Raw genomic sequence first — 19,101 nt, 5'->3', positions numbered from 1 at the left:
AAAGAGATCACTGACTATTGATTGGCTTGTAACTTTTCCTTAGGATTTGGTATGATTTAATGTTATTTTCGTATCTCTATTTGAGTTTCATATCTACATAATACTTTTTTGTAGATTTACATTATTTCTGCAAGATACATATTGTATTTTTTATTTCAAGGATTTACATTACATTCACTTTAGGATTTTACTCAAAACATAGGGTAGAAGTCTAGTTTGCATTTAGCTCATAGGTATCTTACAAACACATGAGATTCTAGGGCACACACACATTTCAATACAATATCAGCTATTTATGAAGGTCTAAATCACCAAAATAAGGGGCTTGACTAACAAAAAAAACTATATAGCCACAAACACACCATTTTCTAGCTTGCAAGTGCAGTTACAAGTTTTGGTCGAGGCTGTCAATTTCTAGGATATCTCAACAAATAGACATAGACTCAGCATCAAAATTTGGACCTCGATCTCAAGGACCAGGGTGCCCCATGCCCTATTCCTCTAGGACCAGTGTACTCCATGCCTTGGTCCTCCTTTATCAACCTTAGATTTTACAAGAATCTTTTAGGAAGGCTCAAAATTCATTGCTCCAGTTTGTAGTACAAACTAATCTCTATGAACAAGGCATTTAACACCCCGGTCCTATCAAATTAGGCTCAATTTAGTATCATAGGTTCACATTAGATCCTTATGCTTAGATCTATACTTTCTATCTTATTTCTACTTTTGTATTAGACTATTATTACTAAATTGTTATAGTTGTTTTCATTCATCTTACTAGCTTAGCTTTGAATTCCCCTACATTTAGCATATTCCCTTTCATATTAGAAAAGGAATAGAAACCCTAAAATTATCCCTTGACTCTGTTTCACAATAATTAGTTAAAGAGGGTCACTTCCTTAGGTGCTTTCCTATTCCAATTAATGAATAAAAGTGGGATTAGGCCCTAAACTACCCAATTCCATTTCCATCCTAAATAGTGCATACTAAATTTTGTAAGTTATTTAATATAATTTGTGAGGCTAGAGTTGGGTAGTAGATCCAAAAATTTGTTCTCACTTTGTTTTTTCCCTTCTAGGTTTTCACATAAATTTGGTGTTCTTTGTGATAATGTATGTTTGTTTCTTTCTTAGCTCCCTTTATGATTCTTGGAGAAGTTATTAATGATATTTAATATTTTTTATTAAGGTAAGTGGCAGAAGGGACCCAAACCCTTACAAAGTAACACCAAAAAATGACCATCAAAACTAGAAGGTTGGACATCAAAACTAGAAGGTTGGACATCAAACCAACAAAAACATCAAAATAATTAACTATCTTATAGCTATATATGATAATAAATATTGACTTCATTAGAAATTAGCTACTTATTTCACCTTCCTTTTAGCATAATGTGTGCTTAACACTTGTACCTATAAAATTGATTACCAAAGGAGTGATGGACAAAAAGGTGCACCTAAATTTATTTTACCCATATCTAAAGTGGGGAGTTGTATAAGAAGATTGTTCAAGAAGACATTAGCTAAGAATTTATTCTCCTTTATTTTATTTATATTGTGGGGAAGGGACCCAAACCATTATAGATTCACATTAAAAACCACCACAAGGCTTGGAGAGAAATACCACAAAAATAGCACCAAACAAAGAGTTTATAAATATTACATATAAAAGCTAATATAACTAGAGTTCAAAAATAGCTAACTAAAAATAGCTAATAAACATGAAAATTATCCTTAGTCATATAGAATTTGATCTAGCTCAACTTTCCATAGAGAGGAGATATTGATCTTTTTGCCTTTAGATTTTGCATAATTCTTTCTCCTTGGTTCTTTCTTCTTCTTCTCTCTTTTGACATTTTTACTGACTATCACCAACCCAATAACAACTCTCTACATCAACTTCCTATTAATTTTCACCAAGTTTTGAATTCCCTTGTCCAAGTGCATTATCTCATCTCTATTCTTCTTGTAGCCAAGATAATTTTGGGTAGTCTCTAAATTGTCCATCTAGGCACCTAGATCTTCTAGTTCCATAGCTAACACAGTCCAATTTTGGGAGGACTCATCTTCACTGGTAATACCTTTCTCAGGCCTTTCCTCTTCTTCCTCATAACCATAGTCCTTCAAAATGTTTAGACCAACTAGGGCATCTTGGGAATGGGGTCTTAGCAGGTGGAAAGTGGGGAAAGGAGTCATTAGGAATCAAATTTAGGTTCTCCTCGAGTGTTTCTTTTCTACTCTATGTATCATTAAAATTAAAGGATGATTATTCAAATTGATCACCAAATTCCTCTTGAAGGAGAGTTTTATTTATAGCATCTACGATTTTAGCTACAGTTGTAAGCTTTTCTAGTTTAGCAATTCTTATTTCACTAGACGAATTAGTCTTCTTATCTTTATGTAGCTCATTATTAGAAATTTTGATAGTAGATTAGGGAGAGATAGTAGAAATTATCCATAACCCTTTTATTTCTCTATCTATTCATAAATTGAGAGAAGATCTCTTTATCTTTCCCCTTCATAATTAAATTGAAAAATGGATTAAGTCCTCCTCTTTCAAAGATCTCACAAAATTGAGTGCTCTTCTTTAAAGAAACATAAGTTGTGGGTATGAATCTCAAACATTGGCCACCCATGGTAGCAACTCTTTCACACTCAAAAAATAAAATCATCAAGCTTCTTCAACCAAGCAAGATAAAATAGAAAGAAATTTTGGTAGATACTTTTAGGAAAAAGTTGATATTTAGTCGAATATCCACCCAAAAGCCTTCTTATCCTTAGCATGTGAGAGGGACAAATCAGATTCAATACTATCATTTAAATGACCTATTCCTTTTGTAAAGTGGAAAATTAGGGACTTTAGCCAATTCTCCACGTGGGAAGTGGGGGAATTTACTAAGCTCGATTTTTACTTGAGGGGGGGACTTTACATTCAAAAGAGGGGTTGAATCTACTAGATCTAATCCTAAATGATACAAGGACTGAATACTAAGTAGATTATTTGTGATTGGAATGTAATTGACCCTCTTTTGTACGTTGACTAGTTGAATTAAGATTAAGTACACAAAATGAAGACAAAGTTTGAGAAAATAACAAGCTACAAATTCAAGATTCAGTTGTGCACCTGGATTTGAGAAGCATGAGATGATTCAGAGGTATTGCACAAAATCAAGAAAAAGTTGCAAGGATCGTGTGTCTGGACAGGGGCGCCCTTCAATCGGTCCTCCAAACTTTTCGTGCATCAAAAAGGGTTTCTTTGTCTCTGCGAATAAAGCTTAATTCCAGAAGTACAGTTACGCACTTGTTTCCTCCACACAAAAAGAAAGGGAAATGTGTTGGGAATAGGGGTTTGCCTTCAGGTCAAACCCTAGTTTTGGAATTAACCAAGTTGTTGAAATAATGTAATTTAAATGACTAAAACTAGAAATCCTCCTCTTTGAGGGGATGTTAAATTGCTTCAAAATGAAATGCTTATAACTCCTTGTGAAGTTTTCCTTGCCTCCACATGGAATTATAATTTCATGAAGTAGAACGTGTTGCCAAATTGGTGGAATTGATTATGTGTTGCATTGATGTTTTTTCATTGATCGCAACACCGACTATTTTTGTTGTTTACTGGTTTCTGATAGGTTCTGGTAGAGCAATTGGATTATGATATTGATCTGGTATGCTCCGGTATTCTTTGGTTTGTGGAATTGGTTTGGATTTGTCATCCATGCTATTTAGATGTGTATCACAATCATTTGGTTCGAGATTTCATGACTCAGGAGGTATCATTTGTTCTACTAAGCCTATTGGTCACCGGTAAGGGTTTTACCTGTAGAGCTTTGTTGAAGATCTTTTGATGCACATGATAAGTGGTGTTGGTGTAGATTTTAGATGTCTTTCACAATGCTGATGGTTATCTTGTTCATGTTCTTGTTGATCGGTGGTGTTGGATTTGGGTCCAGACCTAATGTTATCTTATTCGGCTAGGTTATGGACTGGCTTATATAACGTGTTGGTGGATGATCCTGATGCATCACCATTTGGGTTTATTGATTGGATTATGTTGTTTCGGTCTTAGGCTGACTTGGTTGATCATTGGATTGCGGGTTTATGTTATTAATTTATTATATTATCTTTTAGGTGGCCAACCTAATTGTTTAGGTCCTAGGTTGGTATAAATATGATGTAAGATCTCTTTGTAGATAATGGGTTTATGGTTTTATGGGTTATGCAATTATCTGTGTGCAAATAAGGTTGTAATAATATGTAGAGGTTTTGGTTGATCATAGGTGATAGAACTGGGTTGGTGAAAGAGGTTTAAGACCTCTGGTACTGAGCTTAACCAGAATTGTATTCAGGTATAGGAGATGTTATTCTTCAAGTTCAATCTTCTTTCCGGATTGTAGTCTAGATTTATTTTGTAGTCACTGAGGCTCCTTTTGTGATGAGCAGTATGCTCTAGGCTGTTGGCCTTCCGGCATGTGCAGGCCCCTCTTTTGTAATCACATACTTACTGAAAAGTATTATTTGACTATGGGTAGGCATCCCACCGTGGTTTTTCGCTTTATCGGGTTTTCCACGTACAAATCTTGGTGTTATCTTTTGTGGATGGTTGGTAAATGTTTGTGGTTTATATTTGTGCTTAACTGTTATATCTTATATTCTGGCAATAAGGTTTTAATTCTTAAAGTTCTATAATCTATTAAACAACTGATTCACCCCCCCCCCTCTCAGTTGTTCACCGATTATCTGAGTTGTCTAATAGAATGATGATCTCCTCTTCAATGCTTGAAATCTTGACTCTATTGCTACTCCAAAGCTTGAAGAAAGACTAAAAATGCTCAATTACTCTTTAATTCTTGAATTCTTGATCTCTTGTGTGTATGCCTTCAATTGTGGATTTTGTGTATGTCAAATGAGAGGGGAAATCCCTCTTTCATACTTTCCAATAGGATTAATTGACTGATTTTTCTACTTGAGCCGACATAAGGGGAATTTTCCCGCTTCACATTTGAGTTAGATCATGGGGAGGGGATCAAGATAGGCCCCCATTAAGGGGTCCTAGGGCACCATGCCCTGGTCCTGGTGAGGACTGGGATGCCATGCCCTGATTCTGCCCTATTTTGGGGCAGGATCAAGGTCGCCTTTGAGTGCATTACTGATTTGCAAGGTATTTTTGATGTGCATGAGCATATTCAGGTCTTCGATCAGGCCGAGGGGTAAAACAACTAAGGCAAAGACACAAATGCAGTCAAAAATTGCAAGGGGTACAATTTTAGGATGTTATATTTAGCCCCCACTTTAGCGGGAGTATGAACTTACGCAAATACTACTAGTAAAGTACAAGGAATTCATATTGAAAAACTTTCACCATGTCAAGGAGGCAAGATTAACCAAGCCCCTAGTGGAATTTAGGATCTTACAACTTCAATAATAAGGTAAAAGGGAATATCATGAGAGGGAAAGAGAACCATGACTATGACTAGTAAGCTTCTCTTACTATGAGTCATAAAAAGTATACCAAAAATTACAAAGAAAATACAAAGTTCGCTAAGTAACTTAAAGTACCAAAAGAGAGAATCATGAGCGGAATGTATGCCCCCACATTAAAGTGATTACGTACGCCTTTTCCGGAGAATTGTTTTTAAGGTAGAATACACCCAAAGAAGACAAGCACGTTATCATAATAATTTAGCCCCCAAGAGAGGATAAATCAAAGGATAATGAACACAAAGCATAAAACACAAAACATGAGGTGGTTTCACCTAACTTTGGAGTCGGTATGCTTTTATGATAACTCGTGTATATCATGTATATGTATGCAAATAATTATCATCATCCCCCAAAGAGAGGAAACCACCATGAGAGAAGGGAACACATGTGTCTTTTGAGTCAATATGGAAGAGACCAAAAGAGATCTCAACTCTTTGTATCGTCCTCAAGTAGACAACACTAGGAACAAAAAATAGAAGAATAAGGAGAACAAATAGAAGAATGTCACAAATAAGAAAGAGAGGAGAGAGAAAGAGAATCTAGGGTGCTAATGAAGCTAATCAAGAATGTTGTCCTCCCCCCGATTTTGCTGACCATTATTTCAGGAAGGTGGACAACATGCAAGAGGAGCCACATCGAGCATGGTAGATGGAGCTATCACAAGTTCCAAACAAGGACCATGCTCTAATACCGAGTCACTTTGTTCGTTACTAGGAGCTAGGATTAATGCTTTTGAAAATTTTGCCAATAAGTTTGTTGTCAACATAAACATATTCATCATTAGAATTATTAAGATCTACATTTCCATCATTAACAAGATTCTCACCTATTTCTTCATCAAGATTAATAAGAATAGGAGCTCTAATAGGAATAGAACTTGAACCATCATTTGTCTTAAGCATTTTGTGTCTTGGAGAATTAGGTTGAACATCTTATTTAGGAGAAAATGGAATCATGTCAATTGTTGGTGTTTTAGGAGAAGAAATGGTTTGGGTAGAAACTTCATGAGCTCTAGCACAATGTCTCTGTCAACATTCTCCTGCACAACGGTTTCGTCTAGTTTTGGCTAAAGCTTGAGAAGGTTTAAGTTCATCAAATATAGGCTTTGTCTCATCTTTTAGGGAAGGATGAATGGATTGAGGTCTTTTAGATTGGGCAATAGGAGAGGTTGGTCTCTTCTCTCTATAAGATGGAGGAGGAACCACACCATATAAAGGAGGAATGGGAGGTGTAGGAAGGAGATCGGGTCCATCGTGAGGAGGAGGGATAGGTCTAGCCTTAGGAGGAATAGATTGATATTTAGGAGTAATATTTTTTCTACCTTTGGAAGGAAGGTTAGACTCATCAATAGGAGAAGGAAGAATATCTCTTTTCTTAAGAGAAAGGATGCTCTTCTCTTTATATGTAATAGGTGGCTCTTTGGGAAGAAGATTATTTTGTTCCTTAGGAGGAAGAATAATCTTATCCTCAAGAAGGGGTATATGATTATCAAGAGGAATGCTAAGTGTTTAGATTTCTAGGTTTACTCAATGACAAAATCATTTCATTTTTTCAATTTTGATATGATCTAAAGAGAGAATCACTTCTAGGTTGAATAGGCTTGAACTTTTCAGACCAAAAGTAATCAAGACAAACATCTCCATGCCTCATTTTAGGTTGAAATATGCTATGATTAATAATTATGAGGAAATTTTAAACACTTGTGGATAGTAGAAGCGATTGCTTTCATGGAAGAGAGCCAAGGATGTCCCAAGTTCACACTAAATTGATCGGATGTAGGAATGCTATCAAATTGAACATCTAAACATTTAGTGCCAACATCAATAGGAAGTGTTATAGAACCAATAGCAGGACAAGAGAAGCCATAAAAAACATTAACTATCACATCAGTATCATCATATATCACTTGATGAAATTGAAAAGTATAAAGAAATTCTTTAGTTATCACATTCACCATGCAAGATGGATTAATAAGCACTCCTCTAGTGGGTATACCTTTGATTTTTTCACTTATGTATAATGGGCCATCAGGTGCCTTAATGGTCTCACTAGGATCAAATATTATGCACAAATCCTTGGGAGGTTCTTGTTGATCTACAAGGTTCACCACATTATTAGTTTGAAGGCCAACATCATTGGGAGAGAAAGTAAGATGATCAGTATCAATCACATTAGTGGAATGGGATGGTAAAGGATTGGTGAAAATCTAAAGGTTTTGGTTAGGAGGAGCTATGGATTTGGTTCCTTTATCATTCACACTTTCTATAGATATAGTATTGTTATCAATCAATTCTTGAATCTTGCTTCTCAATGAAAAACACTTTTCAGTATCATGACCAGGCCGACGATGATATTGACAGAAAGATTTAGCATCAAAGTAAGGTGAAGTTGTCTTAGATGGATAAATTGGTTTGATTTGGGGAAGTTTTAACACATTCCTTTGTATTAACTGGGACATAATGCTATGCAAAGATTCATTCAAAGGAGTACACTCTTTTTCTCTTTTAAAGAATTTAGACAAAGGAGTCACACATGTAGTGGCTGCTACTTGAGTGTTGTTGTTGATGTCATGGAATTTGATGAGTCCTTTGTTTTGTTTGAACTTTGCAAATAGTTGTTGAGCACTATCACTCTTATTACTTGTATCCATGTATGGAGATGATTCTTCCAATTGACTCACAGTCAGTTGATAATTGTGAATTACTGTACACAACTGCGGATAGGAAGTAAACCCAGTTAAGAGAAGTTTATCCCTAATATATTTTTGTAAATTAGCAATGAAAATCTTTTGAATATCTTGATCAGGCACAGCAAAAGAAATCTGGGAATACAAATGCTTATATTTTTCAATAAAATTAGTCACTTTTTCTTTAACACCTTGTTTACAATGCATCAAATCTGTCAAAGTAACTTTAGGACCAATGTTATTGTGAAATTGTTGAATAAAAGCATTAGCCAGTTGTTGAAAAGAAGTGATAGATGAAGGAGGCAAAGAACAATACCATTGTAAAGCTCTATCCCTTAATGTTCTAGTAAACAATTTTGCTAACAACCTTTGATCATGAGCAAAGTAACTACACAAAGTTTGGAATATTTTAACATGAGTTAAGGGATTACCTTTTCCATTATAAAGTTCCAATTGAGGGACTTCTACATGTTTAGGAGGGACAACTCTAACAATGTCATTGGATAATGGGCTCGCTACATCAAATGTGGGCACATTATACTTGGATTGATTCATAGAATCTATTTGTTATTGTAAGGAAGATACTGTTTGGGCTAGACTATTAATTATAGCTCTGGTAGAAGGATTAAAATCAGACATGTTGGATTAAGAGGGTGGAGTGATATTACTAAATAAAGGAAGAGATTGAGAATAAGGAGGTGGGACACTATGATAAGGAGGTAATGGAGAAGATTCGGTAACACATGGAAAACTCGTAGGAGGAATAAAGGAATTGTAATTGAAGGAGTTGCCCCCTTGACTAAGATTTATAGGTGGTCAGTGTGATTGGGTAACAAGGAGAACACTCGCGGTAGGAGGAATGAAAGAAGAGGTATTTCCCCTATGACTAACATTTGTAGGTATAAAATTTTGTGTAGAGGTAGCCATGGTGTTTGATGTGAAGGTAGGAACACTAGTCATAGAAGTTGTCAAAGGAATGGAATGATTAACTTGACTAGGAGGTTGTGTATAACCTAGGTTTTCAACACAACTCTTCATAGGCATGATATTAGAATCTACAATATGAGAAATACCATGCAAAATATCAACACCATGTTTATCACTTTGAATCATTCTTTTTAATCCTTCAATCAATGGGAGAGATTCACTTTCCAAGTATTATTGACTCATTTATTGTTGAAGATTGTCAAATTGATTGCCCATCTTTGCTAATTGATCAATGGATAGCCTAATTAGTGACTCCTCCTCATTATGAGAATTATCAAGAGGATAAATGGGAATATTTGTAGGATTAGAAGAAGATCCAATATCCTCATTGAAAAATCTAGCCAAATTAAGCTCCATTTCCTCGGTATTTAAACCTTCGGCAACCTTAATTCTACAACTTCTCCTAACGGGGATACTATAGGTAGGACTAATAGTAGTAAAACTCATGCACTTTGGAAATAAATTGAAAGAATAATCCAATCTCTTAGGAATTTGAAATTTAAAATTAGGGCTTTGTTAAAATAACCTCTTAAATTAAATTTGAAATTATCCCCTAGAAGATAGAAATTTGAATTTTAAATTAGGACTAAAAATGACCTCTTAATTTTAAAATTTTGAAAGGAGGGAAAATCAAAATAAAAATTAGGGTTGTCCAAATCTAACCTCTTAATTAAAATTTTGAAATGTTGAAATATTGAAGAAATTAATATAATTTTAAAAAATTAGGGTATATGTAGTTAACCACTTAATTTTAAAATTTAAATTGAAAATGAAAATGTTAAAATTTAGATTTGTTTTCGACCTTAGGGTGACTTAAAATCAATAAAATTTCACAAATCTTTGGAATTGTGTAGTACAATATAGTCAAAACAAGCTCCCAAAATTTGAGCAGAAAAAGTCGGGACCAAGTTGGTAGTAGCATGGTCCGAACACACGGTCCGACCAACATTTTACCAAATTTTTTGGGAAGTAAGATATTGTGTTTTAATGTGAATTCCATAAGGATATGGGAATTGGAGATTTCGAGATATGCAAAAATAAGCCTTGAAGGTCGAAATAGGACACACTTAGGATGTTTGATAAAATGATTAATTTAAAGAACAACAAAAAGGGCACATTTAAGGGCCAAATTTTAGAATGTTTTAGAGGACAACAAGAGGATTTAGATTTAATTGAATCAACTAAATGGTTAAAAGAAAATTTAAAATTGCACAAGATTAATTGAATTTTAAAAATTAGGGTTTGTTGCATAAACCGCTTAATTTTAAAATTTAAATTTGAAAATTTCAATGTTGCAAGAAGGGAAAATGAATTTTTGAAATTGAAACAAAGACCAAATTCACAATCTACACAATCCACAAGGTTAATTTTGAAATTAAAAATTAGGGTTTTGTGATTTAACCACTTAATTTTAAACTTTTTGAAAATTGAAAGTGTAAATGAAAACTTGAATTGCAAAATTGAAGAGTTCTCAAATCTGAAACAATCAATCCAATTTAGACAAATGACAAGCTCAACTTTGAATCTAAAAATTAGGGTTTTTCTAAATTCAACGTCTAAATTTTAAAAAATTGCAAGGAAATTAAACTTGTAAATGAAAATTTGAATTTTAAATTGCATACACTCATATCTGAAAACAAAAATCAGAATTAAGGGTGTAAGGAGTCGGGTTCACCAAAATGTAAAGTGGAAAATTGGGGGCTTTAACCAATTCTCCATGTGGGAATTTAGTTAGCTCAATTTTCACTTGAGGGGGGGACCTTTGATTCAAAAGAGGGGTTGAATCTACTAGGTCCAATCTTAAATGATGCAAGGACTGAATACTAAGTAGATTGGTTGTGATTGGAATGTAATTGAACCTCTTTTGTAAGTTGACTAGTTAAATTAAGATTAAGTCCTAAAAATGAAGACAAAGTATGAGAAAATAGTGAGCTACAAATTCAGGATTCAGTTGTGCACCTAGATCTGAGAAGCATGAGATGATCTGAAGCTGCTCCACGAAATTGGGCAAAAGTTGTAGGGACCACGTGTCTAGATAAGGGTGCCCTCCAATCAGTCCTTTGAACTTTCCATGCGTCGAAAAGGGTTCTCCATCTCTGCAAATGAATCTTAATTCCATATGTACAGTTGCACACATGTTTCCTGCACACAAAAAGAAAGAGAAATGTGTTGGGAATAGGGGTTTGCCTTCAGGTCAAACCCCGATTTTGGAATTAACCAAGCGGTTGAAATAATGTAATGGAAATGACTAAGAGTAGAAATCCTCCTCTTTGAGGGGATGTTGAATTGCTTGAAAATAAAATGCTTATACCTCCTTGTGAATTTTTTCTTGCCTCCACATGGAATTATGATTTCATGAAGTATAATGATGATCTCCTCTTCAATGCTTGAAATCTTGACTCTATTGTTGCTCCAAAGCTTGAAGGAAGACTGTAAATGCTCAATTTCTCTTGAATGCTTAATCTCTTATGTGTATGCCTTCGATTGTGAATTTCATGTATGTCAAATGAGAGGGGAAATCCCTCTTATATACTTGCCAGTAGGATTAATTGACTGATTTTCCGACTTGATCTGACATAGGGGGGATTTCCCCGCTTCAAATTTGAGTTAGGTCAGGAGGAGGGGATCAAGATAAGCCCCCATTAAGGGGTCCTAGGGTGTTACACCCTAGTCCTAGTGAAGACCAGGGTGCCACACCCTGGTCCTACCCTATTTTGGGGCAAGATCAAGGTGGCCTTTAAGTGCATTACTGAGTTGCAAGGTGTTTTTGATGTGCATGAGCGTACTCAGGTCTCCGATCAGGTTGAGGGGAAAAAATCACTAAGGTGAAGACCCAAATTCAATTGAAAATTGCAAGGGGTGCAATTTTAGGAATTTGCACCTTCATTACCTTTAGCGTTATAACACCTAAGAAAGGTCATTTTTTAGGGGTCCTCATACATATTCCCACATTTAGAATAAATAAAATCTACCTGAATATCCTAAAAGAGGCACTTAGTGTATAACCCACCATAATAAAATGTTTATTCTCTAATTCACACATTTCTTTATTCACTTCTTACTCCATCTAGCTTCCTTGGTGAGGTGGAGATGTCCTTAACATTAAACTTAAGCTCAATATATTCCATGAAGCACTAAAAATTTACATCATATAACATAACATTGATTCAAAGACTTCCTTGCATAATTAATAGACACATCCTGTCTATCATTAATCAAAATATTTCTATTTTGATGGGGAATATCACCTTTATTACCCCAATAATTCTATTATTTTAAATTTATTTATTCATTAGCCAAAGCATTGACAACTTTATTACCTTCATGAAAGGTATGTCTAATTTACCAACAAGGTATAAAATTAAGTAGATGTTGGATATTCATGATATAATTTAATATCCTCCAAAGTGGTGAAATTATCAAATTAATGAGATCCATTACAAGTTTTCAGTCACTTTCAATAGTAATATTTTGGAATCCATAGGAGATAGCCCCTTTTGATCCTTGCCAAAGAGCTTTGGCTTCAACTTCATTATTTGTTCTTATCCCAACATTCATGGCATATCCTTCTATCAATTTGCCTTGAGCATCCTTGAATAAACCAATAGCAGCAACCATCCCAAGATTCATTTTACAATATCTATCAAAATTTAGCTTTACCAAATATTTTTTAGGCTTTTTTATCTCACATAATGTCTCAAAATTTATTTTTTGATTATTAATTTATCCATGTTGCATTGATTCCCCACCATCTTCTACCATATAATTCTAGTAGAGTATTTGGCATGAGAGCATATTTATGCTTCATATGATTAATATTTTCATGCAATCCATTCTTTATAATTTAAAAAGCCTCCTTGTTATTCATTGTGTCTTCTCTAAAGATTCTATTGCTCCTCTCTTTCTAGATGCCCCAAGCCAGGAAGGTATGAATTTTGTTCCACAATTCCTTCAACACAGGATTGTTAAAGGGGGTGTTATCTCTCTAAACATCAATAAATTATTCAATGGACTTAGGGAAGATCCAATTAATATTTAATGATGACAGAAACTCCACCGCAAACCTCCCCACTAAGCATATAATGCAAAAAGAGATGGTTCATTGAGTCCTCTTCTTGACAACAAATGCATCTATTAACTAGATTATATCCTCTTCTGACTAGGTTGTTTCTTGTCATAATTTCAATAAGGTTAGTTGTGTTGGCATTCTACACTCTTATGAGAATAGTTGATGTTGTCATTGATGGCAACCAACTGGAAACCCACCAGCAATTGGTTTCTACATGTCCGACATCACATACATTATACATCGGCAAACACCGGCACCAACAGGCACTTCACCGGCATTCGTATTACATCGACAACAATGCATACCAACACTCTAGCCGACATGGGATGAACTTTTATTTATTGTAATATAATTATCTTTTGTAAGCCGACATGGTATATTGTAAAAGACTCATATATGTATGAGATCTTATAGATCATTTTGTAGTAGAAGTAAGTAGTAGAAAGATATAAGAGAGAATAGGAATATGCAAGGAAGGTTATTGTATGGATATGCGAATATTGTATAAGGTGATTTAGTGACAGCGAAGACTTTTGGCTAAGGTATCCATCTGAGCTTAAATCGGTACTGAGACTAGCATTGGAGATATTGTTTTGAGCAATACATTGTATTTGATTTATTAATCCATTTTTGTAGTCAGTGAGACTCTTCATGAGCAGTGAGCTCTAGGCAGTTGGCCTCCCTGCATGTGTAGGCCCCTATTGTAAGTAGTATTTATTCATTGGCCAGTGAGTAAATATTGTGGGTCACAAATCCCACCAAGGTTTTTCCCACATCGGGTTTTTGCATTAAACATCTTGTGTTATGGTGTGTTTCTATGTTGTCTCTAATATTTCTGTTTATTGCATTAATTCTAGTTTATCAGTACACTATTTTACATTGCAAAGTTATTAATAAGTTTAAATATTTTGCTAACCGGTTAGACACTGGTTCACCCCCCCCCCCCCCCTCTCAATGTCTTTGGGACTATCATTGAATCTAATAAATTGTTCACTATAAATGAACAATTTTGTGAGCATTGTGACATTTGTATCCCATATAAATTTCCAGTTCAAATCTATCCTCCCTATGTTGTGTTCTAGGAAAAAGTAAGCCGAAAAAAAAAAAGATTTGCCCATAGAATTAGGGCCCAAGATAACATCATCATTTTTATTGCAGATATCCAAAGAATTAACACTCTCCAAGAGCTTTGATAAATTGGTCTTTGATTTCTTCATGGGAGAAAAATGAAGTGGGAATACTTCCCATTTGGGATTTCTATTAATCCTATCAATGTAGTCAAAAAGTATAGATCCAAAGTGTTGAGAGAGGGGGACCCTATAGTCTCCAAAGGGGTTAGAGAAGAGGGTAACCATGCCAACTCAAGTATCCTCCCAAAAATTGACTTTTAGCCCATTACCAATGTACCTCATTATACCTTGTCTTAGAATATTTTTAGAATTTAGGATATTGTTCCATATAACAAATCCTTTATAGTGGATAAAAATAAAAGGTCCTCACCAATGAGGTATTTAGCATGAGCAATTTTGGTCTAATCATTATATGTGGATATCATATTCCATCCAATTTTAGTGTGGAGTTCTTTATTGAAAGGTTGCAACTTTTTGAGGCCAATAACCTCAAGAGGTTTGGGTTTCCAAATAATATCCCATTTATCAAGATCCATCCTCTTTTTCCTTCCATTCTCATCCATGGAAAATTATTTAAAAAATTCTTCCACTTTATCATCAATAAAGGTTGGTATTTTGAAGAGGGAGAGGTAGTAAATTTGGATATTTTGGAGGGCTTCCTTTAGGAATTGAAACTTTCCACCTTGAATTGGAAGCTTACCTTTCCATCCTGCAAGTTTTATTTTTGGATTCTTTCAACAATTCCAAATCAATTCTCATGAGGAGATTTTTAGTCACCGGGGGTAATCCTAGATAGGTGGCAAGGAGAGTGTCCTTTTTCATTAAATAATTTTGACAATTTTTACGTAGAGCCCATCCTCAATATTAAAGAAATATGAAAAACTTTTGTTGTAATTGATATGTGGCCTTGAGATTTGAGCATACCTATTTAGAAACACCTTCCAATGTTGAGATTCATGAACAAAATATCAAACAAAAAGGTAGTTTCATCCACAAATAGTTGGTGCAAGGAGGGAGGGAGGGAGGAAGTCGAAATCACACCTTTAAGCCTACTTCGGGAGATAAGTCTAGTAATGTTCCTACCAAGAACCTCTGTTGCTCAGATGAATGGATAGGGGGCAAGACTATCTCCCTAATCAAGATCCCTTTCATTATGAAAGAAACGGCTTACAATTCCATTGACCAATTTCATAAAACATCTTAGTAGTATTACATTCCTTGATAGATTGGATCACTTTTCTTTAGAATATAAATATTTGGAGGTTAGTAAAAAGGATACTTCATGATATCCTATCATAGGCTTTCAAGATGTCAATTTTGAAGACCATACTTTTTTTTTTGTTATTCTCCATTGAATGGAGAATCTCGTGAGTGGTTAGAACAACATCTAGAATTTTCCTTTCTTGGACAAAGCCCTTCTGATTAATGAGGCATGGGAGAACAGGTTTGAGTCAATTAACTATTAGCTTAGAGAGGATTTTATAAAAAGTATTACACAATTTGGTTGGTCTAAAGTCAAGAAAGTTGTCCACCTGCTCTCTTTTTGGGAATCAAATAAACGAAAGTAGTATTGATATGTCTTAGGATCTTACTAGACTAAAACAACTCAAATCATAACATTTAACAATATCCCATTACACTTGGAAGAAGGTTGGGTGGAAATCCATTAGGACCCAATGATTCTCCTGTGCTTAAATCTCAAGATGGATAATTTTAATGATGACGAATGAATATTGAGGACAACAAGATATTATACCATAAAAAATAGCTGAGGATGCAATTTTGATGCATTATGAGGCTCTTGAATGAAATCTCCTTGGTAATCAATAGATGATTAGATTGCCAACCGAACATGTCCAATTTTAAATAATTTGTAGTTTAATCAACTTAGAATAGCTTATGGGAAACAAAGACATGGGATCAATTAAAATTTTCAAATTAAAAGATTGGAGGTTCAAATTTACATGTAGATGATTTTTACAAGTCATTTCAACACCTATAAATTTGAATCAAGGAGATGAATGATGGAAATTCTAAATGAATTCTAGAACCTAGAGATGTATGAAGATGAGATGATGTTGAGGTGAGTTAATTTAATAAATTTCATAAAAGATATATCAACTTATTCAAATTAATACATAAAGAATAATTTTATCAGATTTAACTCAAAACGTAGAAAGATAAACATTAAATATAAAAAATTCTAGCATTAAAAAATTAAATAAAAAATATCATTATTTACTGTAAATAATTCTTACTAAAACTTCTAAGATAATTCTTTTCTATCTACATGAAAATAATGTCAGAATGATTATTCATGCATCGCAAAGGGTGCCAATGAAGGTGGAGGACAAATCTACCACCAAATCGGCATATGAATATATGCAGGTACATGTCTATACTTGCCTGCTCATAAAGCTAAATTCTAATCGCCTCTATATATTTCACCGATTGCTAATGATCACACCATGCAACCTCTTCCAACATCATAGATTTCTTGTATTCGTTTTACCCAACATAGTACTTAGCAACAAAAAAATAGTATTTTCTTGATATAGCCAATTTAAAATTAAAGATGAGCACATCTTTCAAGGTTGATGACGTGCAAGAGCTTGTAAAATTGAAGCGTGAGGATGTACCAGAGAGATATATTCGACTTCAACAAGAGAGGATTGGATGTACAGCACTAAGTGCTCCCCCTGGCCTTCATCTCCCTCTCATTGACATGGCCAACATACTCTCAGCACACCATTCCACTAGACAGCATGAGATGGACAGGCTTGCCCGGGCTTGTAAAGAGTGGGGTTTTTTTCAGGTCAGTAAGTGAAATATGCCGCTTTCTCTTTTACAGTTGTTTCAGTTTTCTATAGGGAAAAAAGATCTAACTACTGACTTACTATATAGGCTCACAAGTTCACCCACTAGATACTTTCATGGATATTTAATGATATTGTAGTTTTATATACATATTCAGTCTTTTCAAGACTCTTTTGTTTATCCCTTAAAGATTATCTAGATTTTGATCTTAATTGGCTTTCCTTGGGCCTTCTGTATGGAATTTTCGCATATGTTTCGTTTCAAAACCTTAAATTTTTTAACTGTGATTAAGAGTTCCTTGATTTTATTTTTCAGGTGTTGAATCATGGAATTGACCTGGGACTACTCTATCGAATAAAGATGGTTGTGAGGGATTTCTTCAAGTTGCCATTAAAAGAAAAAGAGAAGTACGCAATGATTCCAAGCACAATTCAGGGATATGGTCATGGTTTCATCTTCTCAGATGACCAGAACTTAGACTGGTCTAACATGATGGCCTTGGCAACCATGCCCAAATCCATTCGCAAGGAAAACCTTTGGCCCGCAAAGCCGCTTCTTTTCAGGTAATCCATTCAGATTTATTTCCATATGATCAGATATATTTTTTATGTGTCCTAGAATCCTAGCGCACAAATAGGCACAGGCACGGAGATCTGTGTTTAACGAGATTGCTTTGTTTTCTGCATAATCAACTGATTTTAGCCTAGTGTTTCTACCTGGTCACCTGGGCTATTGATAGGTCATGGGTTATTTATGACTTTTGCAGTGATACAGTGGAAGCCTATTCGATGGAGGTATCTAGACTCTGCCGGAAATTATTGAGTGCCATAGCTGAAAACCTGGGGTTAAACTCCAATATATTTGAAGAAATATTTGGAGAAAATGTGCAGGCAGTGAGGATGAACTTATATCCTCCCTGTCCAAGGCCTGATCTGGTTCTAGGTTTAAGTGCACACTCCGATGGAAGTGCTCTTACTGTGCTGCTGCAAGATGATGATTCTGTAGGTTTACAGATTCTTAACCAGAACCAGTGGGTTTCTGTAGAGCCAATCCCAGATGCTCTAGTTATCAATATAGGGGACACTCTAGAGGTATGCCCAGAAAAGTTTCCATTAGACAAATAATCCGAATTGCAATGAACCCATATTGAATTGACTTTTTGAATTGTTGCAGGTTTTAACAAATGGAGAATACAAGAGTGTTGAGCACAGAGCAGTAACAAACAGAAACAAAGAAAGATTATCAATTGTTACATTTCATGCTCCAAGCTACGATGTGGAGTTGGGTCCATTGCCTCAATTCATAGATGAAGATCATCCAAGGCGCTACAAGAACTACAAACATGCAGACTACAATCACTACTATCTCACTAACAAGTTGCAAGGGAAGAAAACTCTACTGGATTTTGCAAGAATTTGATTTAAACAAATGCCGAATCTATTTGACAAAGGTCAATCGATGTAAGTGGCGGCTATATAAGTATCTAGAAAGCAACGTCATTAACTGAGCTGCTCCAGCTTTTTATAACTTGTGTAATCTACTGCTGTGTTCTACAATTCAGATTATATTTACTAATTCCCTAGTTTTTTTTTTGGTTTTTCATGCGCTGCTTATTTACATTATCCAATCTTTTATTATTATCTTCCTTTTCGTTAAGAGATAGATTAAACCAAAGAAAAATGGCAAAGGTAGGGAGCAGCTCGTGTGAGGAAGGCAATAGATTACATGAATTCTTGATAATAGGCATAAAACCCATGTCCTCAAATTTCGTAACAGAGAAGTAGCTGAGGGATGACAGAAAATTAGATATTTACATTGAGGAAGATATGGTTCAGATGTTTTAGTTGACGAATACTAAAATAGTTTGCGCAGATCACGTGAAAAAAGAATATTTTGTTGGCTCTTTATACGCTAGTGTCATTTACTCTGTCA

The 19,101-nt window shown here is 34.9% G+C and overlaps 1 protein-coding gene across 1 annotated transcript; it reads left to right on the top strand.

The window, feature by feature from the left end:
- The first annotated feature begins 16,824 nt into the window (after nucleotides 1–16,824).
- LOC131073852 (codeine O-demethylase) lies at nucleotides 16,825–18,744 on the top strand. The gene is made up of 4 exons (XM_058010363.2): nucleotides 16,825–17,167; nucleotides 17,485–17,732; nucleotides 17,936–18,260; nucleotides 18,343–18,744. The coding sequence occupies exons 1-4, from the start codon at nucleotides 16,928–16,930 to the stop codon at nucleotides 18,586–18,588; spliced, it is 1,059 nt and encodes a 352-aa protein (XP_057866346.2). The 5' UTR covers nucleotides 16,825–16,927; the 3' UTR covers nucleotides 18,589–18,744.
- The last annotated feature ends 357 nt before the right edge of the window (nucleotides 18,745–19,101 follow it).

The sequence above is a fragment of the Cryptomeria japonica genome, chromosome 9, assembly GCF_030272615.1.
Source record: "Cryptomeria japonica chromosome 9, Sugi_1.0, whole genome shotgun sequence".
Classification (NCBI taxonomy): Eukaryota; Viridiplantae; Streptophyta; class Pinopsida; order Cupressales; family Cupressaceae; genus Cryptomeria; species Cryptomeria japonica.
This window is presented reverse-complemented; position numbering and strand designations above follow the sequence as displayed.